At 45.8% G+C, this 26,469-nt stretch overlaps 1 protein-coding gene across 2 annotated transcripts in view; it reads left to right on the top strand.

Annotated features, from left to right (window-relative positions):
- The window catches only part of ATXN10 (ataxin 10), a 126,012-nt gene that overhangs the window by 25,373 nt on the left and 74,170 nt on the right, over positions 1-26,469 (top strand). For both annotated transcript variants that reach the window (XM_081084804.1, XM_081084805.1), the window contains exons 4-7: positions 10,582-10,678; positions 13,227-13,385; positions 22,048-22,128; positions 25,577-25,742. In XM_081084804.1, the coding sequence (XP_080940930.1) occupies positions 10,582-10,678; positions 13,227-13,385; positions 22,048-22,128; positions 25,577-25,742 (503 nt within the window). The remainder of the gene's footprint in view (positions 1-10,581; positions 10,679-13,226; positions 13,386-22,047; positions 22,129-25,576; positions 25,743-26,469) is intronic.

A 26,469-nucleotide genomic window follows, 5' to 3' on the forward strand; every position in this document is an offset into this window, starting at 1 on the left:
CCATTCTTCCTTTCCCCTGCTCTCCCACCTCTGCTGCAAAGATTTGTTTTTCATTGTTTATAAATGGTAGGAGATTAATATAATAAATGGTAGGAGATTATTTCTCATCTCGAAGGATTAATTTTCTCTTCACTGAAGCAAGCGGATGATCTATCAAATTTAAAGGAGGCGATTTCTGAAACTTTTTATGAACTGGTTTGAATTGATGAGTACATTGGTTGTTTGATTTTGGTCTTGGCTGCTCACTGATACCCACAGTCAGAGGAACTGGTCTTTACAGACCTGTTTCTGTGAGGTGTGTGAGAGGTGTCCACAATTTAGGTAGCTGCAGTTTATCACCTTAAGTAATTTTTTATTGACATGACGTAAGATAAAAATAACCACTCTGAACTGAGTAGTGGCATTTAGTGCATTTGCAGGACTGTACACGTACTAACTCTACCTTGCAAATATTTTTATGACCCCCAAAGGCTACCCTGGGCCCTCTGAGCAGCTGTATTCCATTTCCTACTCCCTGAGCCCCTGGCAACCACCATTCTGCATTTTGTCTGTGGATTTACCTACTCTGGATTTTCCACATAAATGGAATCATAGAATTATGGGATCTTTTGTGTCTGGCTTTTTTTCTTAGCATAATGTTTTTTGAGGTTCATTCGTATTGTAGCATGTATCAGAACTTTATCTTTTTATGCCGGAATAATTCCATTGAATGCTCAGATCACATTTTCTTTAGCCATTCATTCATTGATGACTGTTTGGGCTGTTTCCACCTTTTCGCTATTGTGCCACCTATAAATACATGCATGTACATGTACTTGTCTGAGTACCTGCTTCCAGTTCCTTTGGGTATATACTTAGGAGTGGAATTGCTGGGTTGATTTTATGTTTAAACTAGAGTCCCAGTGCACTAAATTTGTACATGGGTATGGTCCCTAGGCCTGGCCAGCGATCAGGGGTGACCAGTAGGGCGATCAGGAGATCCCCTCCGCCCCCCTGCTGGCACCTGCCTTGGCCAGCCTGGAGCCACCCGCTTGCCAGCCCTGCCCCCTGCTGCTGGTTGGGGCCTGTGGGCTGGGGGTAGCTCCTGCTTTGAGCACCTGCCCTCTGGTGGTCAGTGTGTGTCATAGCAACCAGCCGTCCCACTGGTCTTTCAGCTGTTCGGTTGATTTGCATATTAGGCTTTTATGATACAGGATTTTTTTAAAAAATATATTTTATTGATTTTTTACAGAGAGGAAGGGAGAGGAATAGAGAGTTAGAAACATCAATGAGAGAGAAACATCGATCAGCTGCCTCCTACACCCCCCCACTGAGGATGTGCCCGCAACCAAGGTACATGCCCTTGACTGGAATCGAACCTGGGACCTTTCAGTCTGCAGACCGACGCTCTATACACTGAGCCAAACCAGTCAGGGCTATGATACAGGATTTTTAAGGAACTGCTAGACTTTTCCACAGCAGCTGAGCCATTTTACATTTTCTCCAACGATGTTCAAGGTTCCAGTTTCTCCACATCCTGGCCAACATTTCTTTTCTTTTCTTTAGATTATGATCATCCTGGTGAGTGTGAAATGGTCTCCCATTGTAGTTTTGATTTCCATTTCTCTAATGATTAATGATGTTGAATATCTTATGTGCTTGTTGGTTGTCAATCTTCTTTGGGGAAGTGTCTATTCAAGTCCTTGGCCCAGTTTTTAATTGGGTTGTTTGCCTTTTTCTTGTCAAATTATAGGAGTTACTTATACACTGAGTGGCCAGATTATTATGACCACCTGATGTTTGTAGGCAAATTAGCTATAATTTCGCGCTAAAGTTGCTAGAGGGCCAGACCATTATAAATAGGGAAGCAGGTTGTTTACCACGACAGTAGAAGTGATTTTTTTCTGAAGATATGGGTAAACAGTGCGACTTAAAAGCCTTTGAATGTGGGATGGATACACACACACACACACACACACACACACACACACACTCTGAGTGGCCAGATTATTATGACCACCTGACGTTTGTAGGCAAATTAGCCGTACACTGCATCGTATGGGATATGGAAGCCGAAGGCCTGTTCGAACACCTTTGCTGTCTGCAGTTACCAAGATAAAACGTCTCCAATTCGCACAGGAACACAAGGATTGGACAGTCGAGCATTGGAAAAAAGTCATGTGGTCCGATGAATCACGTTTCCAGTTGCATCGTGCAGATGGCAGAGTGAGAATTTGGCGGAAACAGCATGAAAGCAGGCACCCCACAAGCATGAGTACAACCCTTCAAGCTGGTGGGGGCAGTGTTATGGTTTGGGGCATGTTTTCCTGGCATGATTTGGGCCCTTTAATTCGTGTGGAACAATGTCTGAATAGCACAACATACCTAAGTATCGTTGCTGATCAAGTTCATCCTATCATGTTGATGGCGTATCCCAATGGAGATGGCGTCTTCCAACAAGACAATGAGCCATGCCACGGTGCTCGTATTGTGCAGGAGTGGCTTCAAGAACATGAGGGAGACTTTACCTTGCCTAGGTGGCCCCCACAGTCACCAGATCTCAATCCAATTGAGCATTTGTGGGACGAAGTTTAAAGAGCCATCGGGTAGCTGGTTCCACAACCATCAAATCTCACAGAACTGGACAATGCTATTCATCAGGCATGGTGTCAGATTCCTCGCATCACCTTTCAACATCTCCTGGAGTCAATGCCAAGAAGAATCGCTGCAGTATTGAAGGCAAAAGGTGGCCCAACGAAGTACTGATGGGGTGGTCATATGAATCTGGCCACTCAGTGTATATTATGGATACTAGAAATTGTGTGGAATTTATAGGTCCTTTTGGGGAGAATTGCCATGTTAATGTTAGTGTCTTCCAGTCTGTGAGTATGGAGCATGTATTTATTTAGGTCTTTAATGTTTTAGTTGTATCCATTTCAGGTAGACAGCTTATGCTTGTAGGCCGAGTTGCAAAGCTACTAGAGGCAAGGAGGAAGGCAAGCTAAGTTTTCTTGCTATCTTCCTGAAAAAGGAAGCTACGAATATTACTGAATTTTATTTCAAGTAATTTCATTCAAGAATGAAATTTGTATTCAACAATGAAACTTTAAAAGTATTTATAGTATGTTAGTTCAAACCTAATGCAAATCTTTTAAAAGGTGTTCTGGTTCCTAATAAAGTTCTTATACTATTTTTTGACTGTTTCTCTGTGAGAACCTTATGCTTGGTAGAATTTTAGCAGGGTATCTGTGCCAGTTTTGTAACCACTTTTGAGGTAAGAACTATAATTACATTGTCAAAATAATATTTAGAGTATTATTTTCAGAGAATAATTACAGTGGTGTGACGAATATATTATGCTCATCACATTTTGTGTAAACACAAGCATGAGTTATTTTAATTGAGTTATTGGTGTTATTTTTGGCTTTTATTCTTTTCTAATCTGTAAAAATAATGTTGGGATTTTTGAGGGACTTGGTAACATTTGCAGTATTTACATAAAGATCACTTGATAAGCTGTTTGGTAAAAGTAAACTGTCATTTGTCCGTGTCTGGAGTTTTCTGTTCTTGCTTCTGGGACATCTTTAAACCTTGCCTTCCCAGAATTGTGTTCTGATTCACAGTGCTAAGTTCCAGTTGCCTGGTGACTTGTTGGGTCAGTTGGCTTTCGGACCAACTTATGTTGTTGCCCTATTTAATGTGTTCACTTTCACAAAGTTTGAGTGTTAGTATTCTAAAATACTTAGTAGGAATATGTCATTTAAGTTATGACTTATCTTAAGGTTAAAAATGAAGAGTTTTTTTTTTTTTTTTTTTTATTATAAGCATGTTATAATTTTACTAGAGGCCCAGTGCATGAAAATTCATGCATTGGAGGAGGGTCCCTCAGCCCGGCCTGCCCCCTCTCGCAGTCAGGGAGCCCTCAGGGGTGGGAGGCGATCAGGGGAAGGCTACGCCCCATCACACCTCTGCTGCTGCCACTGCCAGCAGCGCACGCCTCGGCTGGCCCTGGCCACCTGAGCCTTGGGCGGCCCTGGGCGGCTGAGGGGACTGGGCGCCGCCATCTTGTGGCTGTGGGAGCCGCCATATTTGAGAGCAGGGCAATCAGTTAGCATATTCCCTCCTTATTGGCTGTGGGTGCTGCCATCTTTGAGGGCGGGGCAATCAATTAGCATATTCCCTCCTTATTGGCTGTGGGTGCTGCCATCTTTGAGGGCAGGACAGTCATTTAGCATATTCCCTCCTTATTGGCTGTGGGCGCCACCATCTTTGTGACAGCATGAGATTTATTAGATAGGATTATAGAATAATTTTTAAAAATTCCACAAAGTCGAAAGAAAAATAATCATCATTATCTATGCAGACCACATTAAACAAACAGTTATTTTTTCAGTCATTTTTCAGTACTTTATGCATGGGTAGGGATGTGTATGTGCAGTTTTGTACCCTGCATCCTTGTTTTAGATAGTAATATTAACTTAATTCATCTTTGAGGTTTTTGGCTCCTCATTTTCATTGTATACTTTTTAAATTTCAGTGTTTTGATTTTTGGCCACAGTTTTGCAATTCTCTTTGAACCACCAGCTGTTGGGCGAGTCTGAGTAAGTGAATAGTGTGGCATGTTACTCACCTAGCCTTTCATCATTTCAGCAGCTCTGCCTTGGAGGTTTGAGCCAGCAGCCAGGTGCTCAGCCAGGGTTTAGGCAACAGGGTTTAAAGGGAAGGCACAGGCTCTGACCCGGGAAAGTCCAAGGTCAGAGGACGGCAGCTCTGGGGCTGGATTGGCAGGCCAGCTTGTCTTCTAGCAAAGCAGAGCTAGAAAGCTTAAGGGCTTTGGAAGTTCACTGCCCTGGGCACTGTCTCCTGGTTGATGCCTGGAGGGAATTCCTTTAATGGAGCAAAATCTTTCGACTCAGATTCTCCGGTGGCCTTTGGCCTTCCATGCTCAGCCTTAACTCCTGTAGCCCCAGGAAGGGCACCCCTGTTTGCCAACTGTACTGACACCACTTACAACTTCATGTCCTGAGTAAGTCAGTGACCTCTTGAACTTTGCCCTCCTCTGTGTAAAGCGGGGAGAATCTTAGTACCTCCCTTACTGTAGGTTGTCATGGCTGCAGGGAGGGACCTGACTCAGCCCTGCTTTAAAGCGCTCCTGAGACCGTCCTGGTGTGGGACAGGGCTGGTTGTCAGCTGTGCAGGAGCTCATCACCAGGGAAGCGCTGCAGGCGGCTGCTGTGGTACCTGGAGCCCCGGGAGGAAATCCTGCCCCCCTCCCCCCCCCTGCTTTCCTCCTGAGCCTCTGCTGCCAAGGCTGGCCGTGCCCCCCTTGCCCCCCCCCCCCCCCCCCCCGCCAGTGGAGACATTGAAGGGCCCAGCTTTTCTTTTGCAGAGCAGGCACTGGAGGGATTATTTGGAGCCAAGAGTTACTGATAGATAACTGGTATCCACTCAAAAACACGGTGCACCCAGTCTGGGGAGCAGGCTCCTGGAAGCTGGGGTGCAGAGCCTGTAGCACCTGCGCGCCTCTCACATCACATCCTCACCACACTGCGGCATTTCCTGACTGTGTCTTTCGCAGTCTGGTGGGGAGTAGTAGAGCCTCCTGCTTCCCCATGGGGGTGAGCACTGTTCACGTGTGTTGTGTGTGTGTTTGCCTTTTGGCTATCCTACTGTATTAAGTGTTTTTTGAGTTCTTGGTTTTTTGGGCCTATTTTTCTACTGGATTGTCTGTCTTTTTGAATGATTTCTCAGCTCTTTCAATGTGCTCTGTGCCTGAAGCTGCTTCAGTTATGTGCTCCGCGTCTCTTCCTATTTTAGGGTTAGTTTTCTTTGTTGTTTTTTGTGGTATCTTGAGGGAAAAAAATGTTCTTAAGTTTAATGAGGCCTATTAATATAATATAGTTTATTAATATTTTCCTTTATGGATATGATTTTATGTTTGGTTTTAAAATCTTTCTTAACAGAGTTATTGTTTTAAAAACCTTTCTATTTGGACTTCTTTGCATTTAGGTTAGCACATGGAATGGCATTTTCTGTGTTGTGGGAACACGGAGTCCAGTTTCCATTTTTTCGTACTGATGCCCCGCTGTCCCAGTATTATTTTTGAAAAGACTGTGTCTTACTCAGCTATCTGCTGTTACATCCCTGTTAATCACATGTCAGCGTAGGTCAGAGTCTTTCTTATCCCGTTCTGTCCTATTGCTTTATCTCTCCCTGCCCCAGGACCACACTGTCTCACCACAGGGCTCACTGTCTGTGAAAACAAATCCTCTCACTGCTTTGAACAGCATCTCAGCTATGCTTGGCCCTTTGTATCATCACACAAATTTTAAAATCATATCGTCAGATTACATAGACACACAAACACATCTTCTGGTGTATGAAATTATACACACACACACACACACACACCCTCACCCTGCTGTGATTCAGTCTGGAATTGCATTTAATCTCTAGTCCTGTAATCTGTGAACATGGTATAATTCTTAAATTTGTTCTACTTTAATATTTTCTATGTAGATTAGAAATGACATTTCATCGCGGGGGGGGCGGGGGTAAATGCCAGTTCTGCTTCTCCTTTTCCACTCCTTGGGCCTCATGTCTTGGTCTTGCTGACAGATTTCAGTGCCATGTTGACTAGGAACGGGAACAGCAGGGCTGTCGACCCGTTCCCTCCAGAAGGAACACTCTTTGTCTGCAGTCGGCAGGTAATTATACTGGGTGCTATGGGTTTTTGTTGATACTTATTTTTAGGTTAAAGAAGGCCCCTTCTATTCTTAGGTGACCAGGAGTTTTTTTGTTTTGTTTTAAATTATGAGTGGGTGTTAACTTTCATCAAATCTGTTTTCTACAGGATTTGAGATGATCAGATGATTTTGTCCTTTGCAGGTTAATATGGTCAGTTATAAATTTTGATTTCTAATGTTAAAGCAGCTTTCAAGGCAGGTGTTAATTCAACTTTGTCATGTGATTTGCTTCTGGAGCCTTTTGTTAGCGGATTTTTTCGTGCCAGGGGTGTGACTTCCTTTTTGATTCTGTCCTTGTTCCGATTGGGGTCTCAGTGATGCTGGCCTCAGAACGCTGGCTTGCGAGTCGCCTCCCTCTTTCTGTCGGAGTTCTCTGGGAGAGCTGTGTAAACTGGAATTACTCTTTCCTTGAATGTGAACTGGCCACACTCTGGTCTGGGGTTTTCTTTTTGGGAAAATATTTGACGACTGATTCAATTTCCTTAATGGTTAGAGGACTCTTCAGGTTTTTCCTGAATATTTTACGGAATTTTTTACAGAGTCAGTTTTTGTTATATTCTCGGGTTTCGGTTATTTTATTTACATTTTCAAATATTTTGGCATAATATTATTTAAGATAGTAAGATATCATTTGTAATATCTTACGGTTTTCTTTTTTTTAAGTTGCAAGATCTTGGCAGTCCCCTCCTTTTCATTTCTGAAAGTTTTCTATGTTATTCGTGCCCTTTCTCTCTTCTGATCAGTCTTTCCAAAGGTTGATTAGTATTGAGCTTCTTGATGAAATCAGTTTGGGTTTGTTGATATTCTCTTCTTTTTGATTGTTTTCAATTTGAGTAATTTCTTGCTCTTCATCTTTAATTTTCTCCGTTTTGGGGTGTTATTTTGCTATTTTATAGTTTCTGGAAAAGAATGTTTACTTAGCTCATTTATTTTCATTGTTTATCTTTCCCAACATATGCATTTTAAAGCTACAGATTTCCCTCTGTTCCATTTTAGTTGCATCTCAAAGTTTTAGTGTGCAGTATTTTTACCATTCGGTTAAAATATTTTATTTGCGTTATGATTTCTTTTTTGTCCCTATGGGTTATTTAGAACTATATCTCCTATTTTATTTATTTATTTATTTTTAAAAAATATATTTTATTGATTTTCTACAGAGAGGAAGGGAGAGGGACAGAGAGTCAGAAACATTGATGAGAGAGAAACATGGATCAGCCGCCTCCTGCACACCCCCCACTGGGGATGTGCCCGCTACCAAGGCACATGCCCCTGATTGGAACCGAACCTGGGACCCCTCGGTCCGCAGACCAATGCTCTAGCCACTGAGCCAAACCAGTCAGAGCTATATCTCCTATTTTAAACTATGGGGTGTGCTAATCTTTTGGGGGATTTATTTTTAGTACACAGTGAGCATTATTCATATATTAATTCTTTAAATTTGTTGAGATCGTCATTTCCTCTGTTATATGGTGAAATATTGTATTACAGTATACAAATATCCTTGGGAAGACTGCATATGCTGCAGATTTTTAAATTCCCTTTTTATTAATTAAGTTCACATATAACTACCAAGTAGAGCTTCTGATAAGCTTGAGGTAACACTCAGACCATATTGGATTGCCGCGATCACAGGGATTCATCCAGAATTGCGATTCTTTATAATTGTGTGACTTTGGTCATGTTACTGATAACTTGTGGGGGTCTTGGTTTCTTGTGCTCTCCAATGAGTATAAACATACCTGTCTCAATAGTAAGATTCTTATAAGGATTTACACATTAAGTATTCAAGGTTTCCATTTAGAGCAGCGGTTCTCAACCTGTGGGTCGTGACCCCTTTGGGGGTCGAACAACCCTTTCACAGGGGTCGCCTAAGACCATCGGAAAACACATAGATAATTACATATTGTTTTTGTGATTAATCACTATGCTTTAATGATGTTCAGTTTGTAACAATGAAATTGTGGGTCACCACAGCATGAGGAACTGTATTAAAGGGTCGCAGCATTAGGAAGGTTGAGAACCACTGATTTAGAGTCTTTGGCTATAGAACCAAACACGATTTAATTTGAAATTTGTAAATCTGACTTTTTAAGCTGTTTATCAAGTCCATATTATGTGCTGGTAGAAAGCGTGGCCCGGTGAGCATTGAGTGTGATCCCTGCTACAGGCTCACACTTACTGAGCGCACAGCTCATCCTTACAGCAGCTCTGCAGAATAGATAGTTATCACCATTAGCTGATGAGGAAGTTACATCTGACTACAGTTAAGTCACTTGTGCAGGTTCACACTAAAAGTTGGGAATTGAACTTAGGTCTCTTTTTTTTGTGTCACTAAATAGTTTTATTTACTGTTATTCTTTCTTTTTTTTTTTTTAAATAAAGTTTATTTTTCAGAGCAGTTTTAGGTTCACAGCAGAATTGAGAAGAAGGTACAGAGTTTCTCATGTGTTTCTTGCCCCCACACTTGCACAGCCTTTCCCACCCATGTCTGGCACCAAAGTAGTCCATTTGTTACCATTGATGAGCCTCCACTGACACATCATGTCACTCGGTTCGCTCTGGGCGTGGTACCTTCTGTGGGTGGGGACAGATGTGTGATGACATGTACCCACCACTACAGTGCGATGAAGAACAGTGTCACTGCCCTGAGATCCTCTCTGTCCCACCTACTCCCGCTCCCTCCCCTAACCCCTGGCAACAGCTCATCTTTTCACCGTCTCCACAGCTTTCCCTTTTCCAGAACGTGGTGCCGCTGGAAACACACACTGTGCAGCCTCTTCGGATGGGCTTCGCTCACGGAGCCACATGCAGCGACGTCTCCTCTGTGCCTCCACGGCTTGCTAGCGCATTCCTTTTTAGTTCTGAATACTGTTCCGTTGTCTGGAGGCAACATCGTTCATCAGGTCCCTTCCTGAAGGACACCTTGGCTGCTTCCCAGTTCTGACAGTTACAGAGAAAGCTGCTGTACACGTTTGTGTGGACACAGCTTTCCGTGCCTGTAGTAAAGGCCGAGGAGCATGGCTGCTGGATCGCATGCCAAGAGTATGTTTAGTTTTGTAAGAAACTGCCCAACTGTCTTCCAAAGTGGCTGCCCCGTGTGCGTTCTCCCAGCACTGAGGGCGTTCCGCTGCTCCCGTCCTCACCAGCTGTCAGCAGCGTTCTATTCTAAACACATCAGCAAGGTTGTCAATAAGTCATATTCACTTCTTTTAAATACCAGTATACTGATGTTTTTGTTTGTATTTAATAATTGTCCAATTTAATTGTGGATTTTCCTCTTTATACCCTGTCAATTTTTCTTTTACTTATGTATTTGAGGCCATGTTATTGGGTCATTCCGATTTAAAATTGTTATATCTTCCTGGTGAATTAAGTCATTCTGAAATGACTTTACAAAAATCTTCAATAATGGTTTTTGCCTTAAGCATTAGCCTTAAGGTTTATTATGTCTGATTTTATATGGTCTGTGATGTTCTTTTTAGAATGGTATTTGTCCAGTATATCTTTTTCTTTTTTTAAATCATTTTTACCCCACTTTAACTATAAAAACTCTAGTCTAAGCGTAACTTTTTAAAAATTGGAGCATATATTCCATGGTTAACTTAATTACAGGTATATGTGTTGACATTGATAATCTTTTCCAGAAGTTAGTTAACTTTGTAGAGTGCATTGTTTTGTAAGGCACTTAATATTCATGTCATGTGCAAAGTTTCCTGTGACCAGACACCGTCATTGTTAAAAGAAGCTAACAGAAACTTCCTATTTAAAAATGTTGGGAATTTCTTACTAAGATGACTTTATTCATTATGTTAAAATTTCTAAAAAACATACATCTTTTTTATTCATAAATTCTCAGCTTTTCGCTGTGGCCTGCAGTTCTTAGGCAATATTGCCTCACGGAATGAAGATTCCCAGGCTATCGTGTGGGTGCACGCTTTCCCGGAACTCTTCTTGTGAGTATATTGCTGAGTTCTTATAATTTCTGAGAAAATTGTGGTTATATCATTCCATTTACATGAAACTCAAAAACAGGAAAAGTGAACCTTTGCTCATGGAAATGAGGATAGTGGTTTTCTTGGTGAGTGGCGGCGGGTTCAGTACCAGCTGAGAGAGGGCACGAGCCAGTCTCCTGGGATTCGGGAGTGTTCTGTGCCCTCACCTGGGTGGTAGTTGCATAGGTGTATTCATGTCTCAAATGCATTGATTTGTGTCTTTTGTTGTGTGTCAGTTTCACTTTAAGAAATTAAAAGTTTGGGTTAAAATGAGAAATATTGTCCTTAGCGGACACTGTAATTTATAAGAAAAAGCCATAAAACATGGAGTTGTGGGCAGCGGGTTAAAATCATTCATGTGTGTCTGAGCACTTCCTGTGTGCTCGGCACAGTGCTGGCAGATGTGGAGAATGTTCGTGTGGGTCCCAGCCCGCTCCCCCAGCTTGGCTCAGGGTACTTTTCCTGGCGGTCTTCTACTTTGTTTGAGCAGCTCTGTTAGTTTGTAAGAATTTGAGCATTGAGTGCAAAGGTGAACAAGTGATAGGGCAGGAAGGGAAGGGAAAAGCAGTGTCTGGGAGTGGAGGCCTGGTGTCTCATCTTGGCTGTGTTGCCACTGAATGGGGTGACTTTGGTGGTGGCAACGTGTAAGCAGAGCAGCTGCTGTTCGTATGTCCCGAGCTGGGCATTTCTGCACATTCTCCCTGTCCTGTGCCCAGCCCTGGGGGTCAGTTGCTGTCCATGTTTGGGCAGATGAGGGAACTGGAGCTTCGTGCTGCTAAACATAACCCCCTCGCTGCCTCAATTCTTCCCTGGTTGCATACATTTTTCTGGGTCACTTGTAAAGTATGGTGTTTGCATCAGATAATCCTCATGTTCTTTCTCGTGCCCTGAGTATAACTGTCACTCAAAGATAAGTAGAATTGGAGGCATATATATATATATACTGGGGGCCCGGTGCACGAAATTCGTGCACTGGGTGTGTGTGTGTGTGTGGGGGCGAGTGTCCCTCAGCCCAGCCTGCCCCCTCTCACATACTGGGAGCCCTCAGGCGTTGACCCCCATCACCCTCCGATCGCCTGATCGGCCCCTTGCCCAGACCTGACGCCTCCGCCAGAGGTGTCAGGCTTGGACAGGGGACCCCCATCTCCCCCCGATCACTGGCTCTGGCCCCCGCCCAGGCCTGAGGCCTCTGGCCCAGGAATCATGCCTGGGCAGAGGACTCCCATCTCCCTCTGATCGCTTGCTCCACCCCCCGCCCAAGCCTGACGCCTCTGACCCAGGCTTCAGGCCTGGGCAAGGGGACCGTCATATCCCCCCAATCCCCTGCTCCACCCCCCACCCAGGCCTGATGCCTCAGCCAGAGGAGTTGACCCTCATCACCCTCCGGTCACCAATCACCGGATCGGCCCCTTGACCAGGCCTGAGGCCTCCGGCAGAGGTGTCAGGCCTGGGCAGGGGACCCCCAGCTCCCCGCGGTTGCAGGCTCTGCCCCTGCCCAGGCCTAACGCCTCTGGCCTAGGCGTCTGGCCCGGGCAGCGGGGACCTGCAGTGGCAGCGGGGGGCGCCGCGATCGTGGACTTCGCTTTAGGCCCAGGCAAGGGACCCCTAGCTCCTGGGATGCCAGCTTCGACCGTGCCCAGCTCCCATCGCTGGCTCCACCCCTACTTCCTGCTATCACTGGCCAGGGCGGCAAAGGCGCCTGATTCTCCGATCATGGCTGGGGCAGGGCAAAGGCGGCCCCAGGGCCGCCTTTGCCCTGCTCCCCAGCTCTTAGCTCCCCCCTGGGTTTCAGATCACTGTCAGTGGCAGGGGGCTTCTTCCTGCTTTCCCTTTCGCCTCCTTGCATTGTGCCTACATATGCAAATTAGCCGCCATCTTGTTGGCAGTTAACTGCCAATCTTAGTTGGCAGTTAATTTGCATATAGCCCTGATTAGCCAATGAAAACGGTATCGCCGTACGCCAATTACAATTTTTCTCTTTTATTAGTGTAGATATATATATATACCTGTTATCTGTATGATTAATAATAATTGAGCTTAGGTGGAAGGAAAGAATTGTGGGATTCAAGTTACAGAAGTATAAAGCTAATCACTTCTCCAGAAGAGTATTATGAAGTTTAAATGAAAAAATAAATTCTGCCACATGCCTGACCCATAATGTAATTGACGAGCTAAATTGAGACCTTCCTAAGATCACAGGACGGGTGGATGAACCAGGATTTACAGTGAGGCTCTTGTCTACATTTTATTTCTTGCCAGGATACCACCTTCCCCTTAAACAGTCTGTCCTTTATGACTATTAATGGATACTGATGTTGTGACTAATTTTATACTTGCCTTTTTTGCAATAAATAATGTACTTGTTTCAACGTGTTGTAATTCTTCTTTAAATTCTTAAAAATTTAGTATGTACTGAATTTGTTATTGGGATTATTATTATTTATTTGCTATAATTATATTTTATCATGTTGTTAAATTGGGCTAATACTTTCATTTCTTTATTTGGAAGGTCCTGCTTAAATCACCCAGACAAAAAAATTGTTGCCTACTGTTCAATGATTTTGTTTACATCCCTTAATTCTGAAAGAATGAAAGAACTGGAAGAAAACCTCAATATTGCGATTGATGTCATAGAAACTCACCAAAAGCAGCCTGAATCAGAATGGCCGTGAGTATCATGTTAGGAATTTGATTGCTTAAGAACATTCTGACAGATCACTTTCCTAATAGAGATTTTAAGTAAAAATTCAAATTATAATAATTGGACAGTAAGTTAAAATGACACATGTTGACAAAATAAGAAAAGTTTCTCAGCAGCCCCTGGAGGCTTTGCGAGAGGTGAAGTGAGGTTTGAGCGAGTCCTTGAGGGGGTGAGAAGTTTTTAAGGTGGTGAGGAGGGCAAATACGTGGCTACTGTGGAGAGTGTGGGTCCGACCATTGTGGCTGCTTCCTTAAAGGTTAGAGGTTCGTAAGTGTCCTGTGGGCATCGTTTAGATGAGAGATTCACTGTCATATTATACTTGTGGTTGGTGAGCACACTTGATGTCATTTCATTCTATTTAAATATATTGAGGCTTGTTTTATGGCCTAACACCTGGTCTGTCATAGAGAATGTTCCATGTTTTTGAGAATAATGTGTATTCTGTTTTTGATGGAGTGTTCTATAGATATCTGGTAGGTCTAGTGATTTATAGTGTTGTTCAGGTCTGCTGTTTCCCGGATGGTCTCCTGTCTAGTGATCATTATTGAAAGTGGGTTGCTTTTTATTTCTCCCTTCAGTTCTGTCAGGTTTTGTTTCGCTTATTTCCGTCTGTGTTGGTGGGTACATAGAAGTTTGTAATCGCTGTGTCTTCTGAGGAATTGACTCTTTCATCATTATAAACTCATCGTTTTGTTGTTTTTCTTTATCAGTGTCCTCCTGTTTTCTTTAAAATCTGTTTTATGTCTGTTTGCCACATAGTGATCCGTTTGTCTTGGGTCGGGAGCCTTGAGCTGCCAGGAATCCCACTTGCATTTCACAGGCATGAACTTCCCCAGTTTTGGCCTCTTAGTATGAACGCTATTGTTCTATTGAAGGTATACCTAATCTTAAAGTGATTTCTATGTATGGGCATTTATTTTATTTGAATGACCATTTGCACACAAACAGAAGTTGGTACAGAAGTAATTACGTTATTGTGCTTGACTTAGAAAACTCCCTCGGTAATGCAGGTGTTTTTACATGACAGGTGAACCATTAGTCAGATTATTAAGCGAAATTTTCTATAGCCTAATTCTGTTTCATCTGTTAAGTATCTTGGAGCTACATTTTATGTAAATACTTTACAATGTTTTTATTGATTTGAGAGAGAGAGAGAGAGAGAGAGAGAGAGAGAGAGAAATGGATCGGTTGCCCTCCTACATGCTCCCACGGGGGATAGGGCCTGCAATCCCGGCATGACCGGAATCAAACCAGCGACCTCTGGGTGCATGGGACGACACTCAACCAACTGAGCCACACCGGCCAGGGCGGATCTATATCTTAACCACCTGTAATTGTTTAGCAGCATGGAATAAAGGGCAAAAGGTCGTAAATGGCAAAATATAAGATCTACTTCAGGACAGTTCAAGTTAAAGTCATCAAAGGTCACTAAGAGGGTTTAGACAGGAAAAAGGATGGGAAGTAGTAGCTAACTGTCTTCTATACACTCTGCTTGACTTACGTGAGCAGAACTCTATATTTCGTAAACAAAAATGGGACCACAAAATACCGAGAGATGTCCAACAACATTGTTACTTTTCACTGTTAAACCTGAACCCACCCCTGAACATGAAGAGTAAAACTACTTTTTGCCCTCCCAGCTCTCAGCATGCGAGAGCATTCCATAGGCATGAACTTGCCCAGTTTTGGCCTCTGTTAGTGTGAATGTTATTGTTGTATTGAAATTATACCTAATTTTAAAATATTGAGAACAGTATTTTACAATGAGCACAAAAGGACATGGTGTTAGAATTCACAGGTTTAGTATCTTTTCTTGGAAAGGGACAAATGTAAGGTTTCAATAACTTTGGGTCTTTTTGTTTTGGTTCACACAGGAAAGCGTAGGCGAAGAAGGCTTTGGCACGCCTCCGTGTGAATGATTGGCATAATGTCCTTCTAAAAATGCTCGTTTCTCTCGTTTGTAGGTGTGAGCGATGTGCGCATGCTCTTAGATAAGCCTGGGTGAATCGGTCCAAGGGGCGAAGTGCAGCATTTGAATCTCTCTGCACCAGACCGCCCACTGGCTGCGCATTATTCGTCGGTGGGGTCGGTGTGGAGTTGCGGAGCGTGAGCGGTGGGGGCGGCCAGTGCGGCCCTGTGCTGAGGGCGCAGGGTGTCGGGTCTTGTTTTCCGGTCACTGCCATCCTGGGAACGAGAGCCCCAGCCAGTTACTGTAGGGCTCCCACTTTGTTACTGTGTCCAGTGCGGTAAGAAAGCAGTTTCGGGAGGAGGCCGAGTTTAAAGGTGAATGACGATTTCTTTCAGTTTTGGCCTCTTCCAGCATAAACTTTAGCGTTCTCTTGAACCTACGGTGTCACCACAAAAATGAATTTATAACTGTGAGTGGAGTATTACTTTTGGGTCATATTTGGGTTACCTAGTTGATTTATTTTGCATGACAAAGTTTCACTCCCAGATTGCTATCTCCTTTGCTCTAGGGATGTTTCTTGCCTTTTGGATATAAATTTTACTATTTCCTTGGCTATAAAGGTATTAGGGAGATAAATGTAATTATCCTTCCCGTGGTGGTTTGACTCTGCTGCCCCTCTTCTGTTCTCCTGCGCACTCGCATTGCATAGCATGTGCCACTTGTCTGTGAGACTGTGAGCACCTTATGGCAAGATTTGGCATTTGTTCTGGCAACCTCAACAGAACAGCGTTTGGCATGTGGCAGGCAGGAGCCTAGTCTTGAGGCTTCTGAGTCTGAAGTGTCGGCAGCCCCGCTCAGATAGCACACATGCTGAGAGAGCCTACCGGCCTACAAGCCGTCCTGGAGGTACTGGATTTGTAGGAACAGTGGGTGCAGGGGCGGCCAGGCCCATCAGTACTGGCTCGCTGTATCTCCTCTTCCTCCTGCGCTGCTTTCACTCAGGCACCATTGCCGCCTGCGTTGTTAGCGCCTGTTCTTTATCTGCCCGAAGATGGCATGGCCCGTGGCCCATCTTCAGCCGCCTTCCCTGTCATTGCTCATTCCTGGGCGACCTTCCCTAGTTCCACAGCTAAGATTCCTTTCTAAGTTGATGATTTTCAAATGGACGTGTCTGGCCTTGACCTCTGGCCAGAGCTCCAGACCTGTGTGTGCACCTTCCCCGGCGCGCTTGTAACCGAGGCCTCACACTCAGGAAGCCCTCAGTCCCCCCGGAGCCTGCCGTTGCTCCCGTCCTCACTGGTTCAGTGGCCACCTCACCTTTCACCTCGTGCTGAGGCCCGGACCCTGCTCGCCCGAACCTGAGAGTTGGTCTTGCGTCTCTTCCTCTCTCCGCTTGCACGCATCAGCCCTGTCTGCCAGCCGTGCTCCAAGGTCACCTGCTTCACACCCTCTCTGCCGCGACAGCTTGAGGCAGCATCTCCCGGAGACAGACGACTGCGGGAACTGCTCGCTCACCTTTCTGCCCTCCTAGTCACCACACAGTGCGTAAATGTGCTGTAGATCTTGCCACTCGCTTGCTTAAATAGACCCTCTGGGCGCTTCCCCCAGCACCAAGGAGCCAATTTGAAGTAATTGTCATGTCCTGACTCCTGACTGAGCTCATTTTACTTCTGACCATTACTTATCTCCCTGCTCCTTACTTCCCACTGCTCTCGCTGCTTTGCTGTGAATTGCCCGAGTTTGTTCTCTCCTGAATCTTGACACTTGTCCTCCCTTCTGTGTGGAGTGCTCCTCCTCTGTGTGGAGTGCTCCTTTGTGTGGCGAGCTGCTCCTCTGTGTGGCATACTGCTCTTCTGCATGGAGTGCTCCTCTGGGTGGAGTGCTCTGCATGGAGTGCTGCTTCTCTGTCTGGTGTGCTGCTCCTCTGTCTGGCGTGCTGCTCCTCTGTGTGGTATACTGCTCTTCTGCGTGGAGTGCTCCTCTGTGTGGAGTGCTCCTCTGCATGGCATGCTGCTCCTCTGTGTGGTGTGATCCTCTTCTGCATGGAGGGCTCCTCCTCTTCATGGCGTGCTGCTCCTCTGCGTGGAGAGCTCCTTCTCTGCGTGGAGTGCACCTCCTCTGCGTGGAGTGCTCCTCTGCGTGGAGTGCTTCTCTGTGTGGAGGGCTCCTTCCCTGTGTGGCGTGCTCCTCCTCTGCGTGGAGGGCTCCTCCTCTGTGTAGCGTGCTGCTCCTCTGCGTGGAGTGCACCTCCTCTGTGTGGAATGCTCTTCCTCTGTGTGGAGTGCATCTCCTCTGTGTGGAATGCTCTTCCTCTGTGTGGAGTGCCACAGCCTGCTTTTATAAATACACTAGAGGCCCGGTGCATGAAATTCGTGCAGTGTGTGTGTGTGTGTGTGTGTGTGTGTGGCAGGGAGTGTTTCTCAGCCCAGCCTGCACCCTCTCTAATCTGGGACCCCTCTCACAATCCAGGACTGCTGACTCCTAACTGCTTGCCTGCCTGCCTGCCTGCCTGCCTGATTGCCCCTAACTGCTTCTGCCTGCCAGCCTGATCATCCCCTAACCACTCCCCTAACAGCCTGATCAATGCCTAACTGCTCCCCTGCCGGTCTGAAGCCCCTAACTGCCCCCCCTGCCAGCCTGGTCACTCCTAACTGCCCTCCCTTGCAGGCCTGATTGTCCACAGCTGCCCTCCCCTCCAGGCCTGGTCCCCCCAACTGCCCTCCCCTGCAGGCCTGGTACTCCCCCCCCGCCGCTCCCAACTGACGTCCCCTGCAGGCCTTGTCCCTCCCAACTGCCCTCCCCTGCTGGCCTGGTACTCACCCCCCTCCGAACTGCCCTCCCCTGCAGGCCTTGTCCCTCCCAACTGCCCTCCCCTGCAGGCCTGGTCCACCCAACTGCCCTCCCCTGCAGGCCTGATCGCCCACAACTACCCTCCCCTGCAGGCCTGATCGCCCACAACTACCCTCCCCTGCAGGCCTGATCGCCCCCAACTGCCCTCCCCTGCAGGCCTGGTCCCCCCAACTGCCCTCCCCTGCTGGCCTGGTCACCCACAACTGCCCTCCCTTGCCGGCCATCTTGTGTGTTGTAGTGATGGCCAATTTGCATATTACCCCTTTATTATATAGGATTTTTATCGGTACACAGCCATACTCATTAGTTATGTATTTATTGTCTCTGGCTGCTTTCATGCTACCATGACAGACCAAGTGGCAGAAAGTTGGGCCCCGTAGTCTCAAATATTTAGTAGTAGGCCCTTTATGGGAAAAGTGTCTGCTGTGTCGTATTTGTTGAATGAGTTGGGTGATGGTGGTGTCCTTGGCCTTCGGTTGCCTTGGGCTTGTCTGGTTCCCATGCCTTTGTTGAGAGACTCCCAGAGGTCCGGGTGGGCCTTCCCGGGAGCCCTGTGCGGCGAAGCTCAGGGGCTGCGGTGAGAGCCAGAGCCTGCAGTGCGCGTGCCGCTGCTCCCACTGCACCGGAGTTTGGGGTGCTTCTCAAGGTGTCTACACGCAGCTCCGACCTGGAGTCGCATGTAGAATGCAACCTGGGATGTTTGTGTGCACATCTTTTTGTGAAAGTTGGAATACTTTAGGATGTAAGTAAAAATTTTCTTTGTCAACATTGGCTGGCACACGTACTGCGAAGTTTGGGAATTACAGAGGTTTCTACAGGAGCAGGTTAGCCCACGGATCTGTGTGGTGTGTGAGGTGTGCGAGTGGTCCTTCTAGGCTCATGTTCTCTCCCTGGGTCAGCCTTTTTCCCAGGCCGGGGTCCCGAGTTCACTCTGGGTGGAGCTTTCCGAGCTGCGGGACTGAGCCCAGCTGGCAGGTGTGGGCTCTTTCTTGAAAGGAAGAGTTTCTGTTATTTGAAGAAGGTGAAAGGGATATTAGGATAAAAATGGCAGACATCTACAAGAACTCAGTCAATGTTTGATGAATGAGTGAATCATTTTCACTGTCCGTACTGCTTTCGAAGTTAAATATTACTTAATTTCTCTTATTCGGTTGGCGTTGCGTTCTGATGTTATTACTGGAAACTGGAGAAGCAGGACGCCGCGGTGCTGAGAGGGTGGGCACCGTGTCCAGTGCCCGCTGCCAGCGGGTTAGGACTGAGACCCTGGCCCAGCTCTCTCTCTACGACTCAGGTGTCTGCGCTTCTCTCGAGGGGCGGGAGAGGAAGGGGGCAGAAACGCGCGTGTAAGAAGGCAGTTCACTGGCCTGGCCCGGGCAGCACCCGGGATCCAGCTGGTGTCAGACTTTCTCAGAGATGGTGGCTCACGGCTTTGCAGTGGAGCATGGCCTTGGGGTCATCGGGCTGGTGGATGGCTGTGTGCCTGGTGCTTCCTGGAGCCCGGAAATGTCACCCACAGGAGCAGGAGGCTGTTGGCTGTGCAGCGCGGGCAGCTTTGCCCAGGTCGCTGTATTAGCCGCTGTGGGTGGGGTTCCCAGATCTCAAAGCAAACAGGAGGGTGGCATTCGTTTTCAAGAGCGTGTTTAAATCAGGTTCTTTATTCAACCAATGAGCTGTGAAAACATTTTCTAGGTGTTTGCAGTCAATGAAATAGATTTTATTTCTGTTACAAATAAGCTTTGACATTGTAGACTTGTGTATGGAAATGGTGGTAAGTGGCCCTCACTTTTAGAAAATTTCCCTCCAACGCTGACTTTAGGGTTACCTGCTTCCCAAAGACATAGTCACTGTTCATGGGCCTTTCCCTGTGCTCCCTGAGGCAGATGGCTTTTACCACCTTCTGCCTGGTGGAAGAGACACGGGGATGCAGATCATGTTAATCTCTTTGTTAATCTCTTCAAAACCAATTATAAACGAGAGAGAGAGAGAGAGAGAGAGAGAGAGAGAGAGAGAGAGAGAGAGAGAGAGAGAAAGAGAGAAAGAGAGAGAGAGAGAGAGAGAGAGAGAGAAGAGGGGAGGGTGGGGAGGGGAGGGGAGGAGAAGAGAGAAGAGAGAAGAGAGAAGAGAGAAGAGAAGAGGGACCTTCATGCACTTTGGCTTTTAGCCAGTGTGGAAACTTGTAAAATTGTGGTCAGTGCTTTACCATCAACAACTTGCTTTGTGAACACTGGCTGTTCTGTAATTACATTTAAGTGAGGAATTTCCCTATTAAACTGAGCTCTGCCTCCAACTGCCTGGGGCAGGTCCACTCTGGTCCCAGAGGCTGAGAGTAATTGGTGGGAGGGAAACCAGGCCCCCCAAAGCGCCTGCAGCGGAACTGAAGGGAGCGCTCAGGAGCGCGGACAGGATCCCATTTCTAGCTTTTTCTTTCTGTGAAATAAAGATGTACTTCTGTGCCCCTTCCGCTCCGACTTCTGCCTCTTGGATAGGATGTGTTTTTGACCCTCCCCCGGGCAGTCTGTCCCACTCTCCATAGGTTTGGAGAGCTACTGGAGTTTTCCTGACCGTCTCTAGATGTCCTTGCACATTTTGGGTTGTAGATTAGTGGGACCCTGCCTCCCTCTTACAGAATTACCACTGAATTTCTGAGTTGACAGAAATAGTTCTGCAAAAAATTTAATCACAAATTAAAGTGTGTAACTTAGCAAATGTGGAGTGTGATTGGGTCTTTTTGTTGTGAAAGTTTTCACCTGTGGTTTCTCGAGTCGATATTTGGTAAGAAAGTAAATGCAGTGAATTTTTACTAAAAATTGAGAATTTATGCAGCACCCTGGAGTGGAGAGTGTATGTATTATATTTAGAAAAATAATCTAAGCATCTACCACATAAAAACTTCTGCATAACTGATAGCCACTTAAACGACCATTTTCGAGTCACTAGAAGAGCATTCCATCGCCATTGCTGTGTGTGGATGTGGAGGAAGTGGAGGAGGGATTTAGGTTTTGTTTTTATGTGAAGTGACAGCATTGTGGTAGCTAATGTGCTTCATCCTGTTATCATTCTGAAAGCCATACTTTTATTTGTTAAGAAGTAATTAAATAAGCTATGACTGTACATATATTGGCTTCTTAATAGCCACTTCGATTACTCTAAACTTGGAATGAACAGCGTGTTCTTTAGTTCTTAAGTCTTCAGATGCCCTCTGGTAAATAGATGCAGAACTCATTAATAAACCGTTCAATCTTCCAGCTGTCACAGGGGCACTTTGAAGAATATGCTCATAATCTGTGCCTGGGGGTTCGCGCAGTTGATCTCTAAGTTTGGATGCTGCGCTGCCTGACAGTGAGGAGGTTTTCTTGGTAATGTGAGAGCTTTACAGAGGAGATACTCAAGCCAGCGTTCACTGCTCTGTGGTTGGCAGATGTTCCCATGAAAAACAGTAGGATGTTCTTTTTCTCGGGTCATGTTCGCACCAAGCTTCTGACTAAACCAGTGAAAGTGTTTCTGTTTATTCCTGAGCTTGCAGCTAAATTCCATTCTGCTGTTTAGACTCCAGTGAAGTGTTTTTCCTTTCCCAGCTTTGCCGAATGCGATAGCAGGCCCTTTCTTGGAGCTGGGTAAAGCGGAATCATTTCAGTAAATGTTTCAGAAATAAGATTGGAGAGAAATATTGTGAGAGCTTTAATTTTCCTCTAGCTGCTAATAGAAAATATTGAATATGTGAACCTCTTAAAACATTTTAAGATTACAGCTAATCAAGAATTCAATTAAAAGGAGTGCTTTTATGTGTAAGATACGCCTATAAAGTTGATAAGGCCATGTCTGTTTGACTGTGTTTCTAGTAACCAAACTTCTTTTTCCTTTTTTCCTTAGGTTCTTGATTATTACAGACCATTTTCTGAAAAGTCCGGAATTGGTGAGAGCCATGTATGCCAAAATGAGCAATCAAGAAAGGTAACCCCAAAAACCAGTGTGGTTTTGAGTATTTAGCATTCCATATAGGGTATCCTGTACACATGACTGAAAACTGTGTGGTTTCTTAGTTGGCACAAAATCTCTAAATACATGTTTCTGTGTCAGTAATGGTTTGAAATTGGTTGGTTAACATTACAGCTTCGCCACAACAGGCAGTGGTTAGCGCAGGGCTGCAGAATCCAGGTTGGCGCCATTGTCCAGCGAAGCCACATTCAAAAACGCCAGGAGCAAAATGTGCTTGTGCCGTGACTTTATCTAGTCATTCCTGCAGCTAGATATTCCTGCTGTGTGTGTTAAGAGTGCGCATCTGTCCACCTTGCTGATAGGCTCGTTTGGGATATAGCTCCCAGGCGGTAGTTTCCGACAGGTCATTCAGACCCACGGAAAATGGGTGCCCGGTGGGGACCTCCCCACTGTTGCAGCGGGCAGAGCCGTGAGTGCCCTGAGAGCGAGCCGGCTCCCTGCCCGCCTGGCGATAGGAATTCTGTGTGTGACTGTGGTCAGGTCTTTATCGTGTTTGGATTCCGTTTCCTGACCTATAAAATTAGAGGATTAAACAAAATGATTCACAGTTCTCTTTCCATTCCAATAGGATGTGTTTTTCCAAACCTTATTGGAAATGTTGTCTTAGGAAAATAAAACTTACTCAGAAATCTGATGATCAGAAACTGATATAATGGTTAAGAACTTTAAAAATGTTACTCTTTTGATTGTAGTCACAATTTTTATAATTGCTGTGGTTTTGAAATTTTGCCTGTATGTTTGGGTCTAACGTTAAGCTTTATGCACTCCTTCGTAGTCGTGTTAAGTACTGATTTTTCTTTAACCTCACTAACAAAAAAGAAAAGTTCATGCTTATAAAGTAAGTTTAAATGCCATGTTTATAAATCCATGACCCCTGCTACTGCCACATATGTATACGTTTATTCCTAAAAGAGAATTAGTTGTAGTTTTTTTTTTTTTTTTAACCTAAAATAAGTAACTTGATGAGCACTGGTAGAAATTAGTCATTGCTTCGCAGTAAGGAACACACGAGTACACGAATACATAGTGTAATTGTGATTTAAGACTCATGTTTGTATTTTCTGCATTGCTATCAAGTGATCTGTTTTGCAGCTAATCATTAAGCAAATGAGGATGGCAGACAATAGTTTCCATTTTTATTTATAAACCAGTGGTGGCCGCTACTTCCCTCCTTCATGGGAGTTTTCTGCTCAAGCGTGATCTCCTCCTCCGCCTCCTGCATTCTCCTTCCCAGGAGGAGTGCCAGCCCCTCCTCACACACAGAACTTACCAGACATTGGCCCGTGTGCCGTTACATAACCTGCCATACAGCGGACCGTGCCACGTGCCTGCCTGCTGCTGCTCGGCACTCCCGCCAGGTGCTGTGTGCGGGAAGGGTTTGGTCTTTCCTATTCTGCGGTGTCCACGTTGCCCGGGCACAGAACAGGTGCAAAACAGGGTTTTTTGCATGGAAGCCTGCGCGGCTGAGGGGTTTCCTTACGTTCCGAAGGGTCTTTAGCAGCTGGTTAGGGTGTGCGAGCCCTGGCATCCTCACAGGGCAGCCTATCCCGTGGGGCCGCCTCCACTTCCAGGTCGCATTGGCCACTGCGAGCGATACCGAGATACCGTCTTCCAGGCACAGCGAGGCGGCAGGTGGCGTCTGGGAGGGGACCTTGCTCTTTTCAAAGTGCTTATTTTCTACAAGAAGATGTGTCAGAAATTTAACATCTAATTGGCCACATCCTAACTCTACAAATGTCACTAAGAGCCACCCTCCCCTCTCCTCTGCACTTGGCATTATGGGTAGTCATTGCTTTTGCTATGAATACATTGTCAGTGAAAGCATCGACAGTTTTTGCTCCTACGAACTTGTCCACAGCTCTTGTTCGGTGAGTCCAGCACTGTCCCAAGCGCCACAGGGGCAGCTCAGTCACTGTCAGCCTCGGCAGCTGGCACTCCTGTCGTCCTGCGTGGCAGGTGCACACACGGAGGGAGAGGGTAGTGGCTGGCCCAGGCCTCCCTGCGGTGGACGGCAGCCTGGCTCTGGAGCCTGTCTTAATAACACTGCCCTGTGCCGCCTGCGGAGGCCATGGGGTAGGGTAACGTCTGTGTTGTATGTGAAAACGTAAAAGACACCTGACAGTACACTGTACGAGGACATTTAAAGTGAATTCCTTTACGACAAGATGATCATTCCCTCATCGGTGGCTTATTTCTCCTGAATACCGTGTATTTTCTAACGTTGATGTGTCGAGTATGGTGGTTTAGGTGCCAATTCAGTGAATGAATGAAGGCCTGAATGAGAGCCTAATCCTCCGTTCCACTGGGAGGCAGATGTTGCTGGAGGTGCGTCTTGTGCTTCATATTGCACATGGTTATACGGCCTCAGCCAGATTTCTAGCTGCTGCGAACTTTGTTTTCCAGAAACATCAACCATAAATATTCTGGCTTGAGATTTGTACTTTTGCTCCTCATGCCCTCTGAATTGCACATATACACACATGGAAGCAATTGAATGATGCCAGCAAACTTTGTGATACATTTGATGAAAGGAAGCGGGGCCCCTCCCTGGTGTAGAAACGAAGACTTGTACATATAATCGCAGGTCAGAATAGGATTCTGAGGAACACACTTCGTTTATGCTGGATAGGTTGCCCTGTATATGATTTGTTTTTTTCTAGGAAAAGGAAAAAGGTTGTTGAATAAAAATATTTATTGATAATTTAAATATTGATGTAAAAAATGGCATAGGTTGCGTTTCAGATTTATGTTTTTGTAAACTCAAATGATGAAACAAACAAAAAAGCCTACCTTCCCAAGAAAGATAGGAAAATGAGCAGCTGAGGCACCCGGCCCAGGAGCGGGAGAGCCATGGCTCTCAGGTGGGTGGCCCTCGGCAGGCAGCCTGCGTAAGCCTCTCACCACCCTGGTGTGAGGTGGAGCACCAGCCTCCCAGTTCTGTGTGCACCAAATGAGAAAATGGGTGGAAAGCGCTTCGCTCTAGTAAGTAGTGAATGTTGATTTTATAGTTCTCATCACTCAGAGAATGATTAAGTATACATTTCCTGAAAAAATAAAAAAAATAAGTAGTGAATGTTGCCCATTTGACTTTGCTATTGTTATTATTGTTGATATATTAGAAAACTGGCAGCATTTCTGAAGTTTGAATTATTTTAGTGATCAAAGTAACAATATAAAAGGTGCTTTTTTCTGTAGCCTCGCCATATCAAAGAAATCAAGATTTTTAAAAAACAGGTGATTGATGAGGGTTAATTTTATTCTCAAATCCTGTTTCCCCAGCTAGACATTATAAGCAAAGTGCGGAAGTTAGAGAGTAAACATGTTCTCTTACAGTGGTCTCTAGACATTTCTAGCGCTGTGGCATCCCTGTAGTGCACGTTCCTGTAAAGTCTCTGCTTCCCAGGGTCACACTCTTGGACGTTCTCATAGCCAAGATGGTGGGCGAGGAGCCTCTGACCAAGGATGACACGACGGCGCTCCTGGGCCACGCCGAGCTCATCGCCAGCACCTTCGTGGAGCAATGCAGGGTTGTGCTGAAACTGACTGCCGGGCAGCATGATGACGACGAGGTGAGAAGACAGACTTCCCAACTCCACGAGGTCCTCTATGAGAATTCTTTTTTCAAGCTTTTCAGAAAGATTACATAAGTATCGCTGTAGTCAGATGTCTCTCTCCTCCCCCTTCATATGTTGGAAACCTAATGACAGAGTTGATAGTGTTAGGAGGTGGGGCTTTTGGCACGTGATCAGGTCATGGTGGAGCTCTTATGAATAGGGTTAGTGCCCCAGAAAGATCCCTCGCCCCTCCCACCACGTGAGGGCATAGCAAGAAGCCAGCAATCTGCAACCCGCAAGACTTCCTCCCCAAACCAGCCACGCCAGCACCTGATCTTGAACGTACAACCTCCAGACTACAAGAAATAATTTCCCTTGTTTATAAGCCATATTAATGGTCCAGTGCACAGATTCGTGTACATTGAAAGGAAATTAATTAGAATTCCTGGGATGGTACAGAGGCTTGAAGGGTGTCTGGGCAGGGCAGGCAGGAGGGGGTAAGAAAACTCACGCTCAGCTCGTGGCGCTGGCTCCAGTGCAGGGACTAATGCAGGCGGTCCTGGGTGGTCCCACGGTCCCTCCTGGCTGGCCTCACCTGGGGCGGCTTGAAGGTTGTCTGCGGAGTGAGCGGGGTCCCTCTGGCAGGTGGGGTCTCTTGGCCTGGGCTGAGGGGATCGGGCTGAAACCGGCTCTCAGACATCCCCCAAGGGGTCCTGGAGTGCAAGAGGGCACTCTGCAAAGT

This window comes from Myotis nattereri, assembly GCF_964212035.1.
Source record: "Myotis nattereri genome assembly, chromosome: 2".
In the NCBI taxonomy this organism is placed as follows: Eukaryota; Metazoa; Chordata; class Mammalia; order Chiroptera; family Vespertilionidae; genus Myotis; species Myotis nattereri.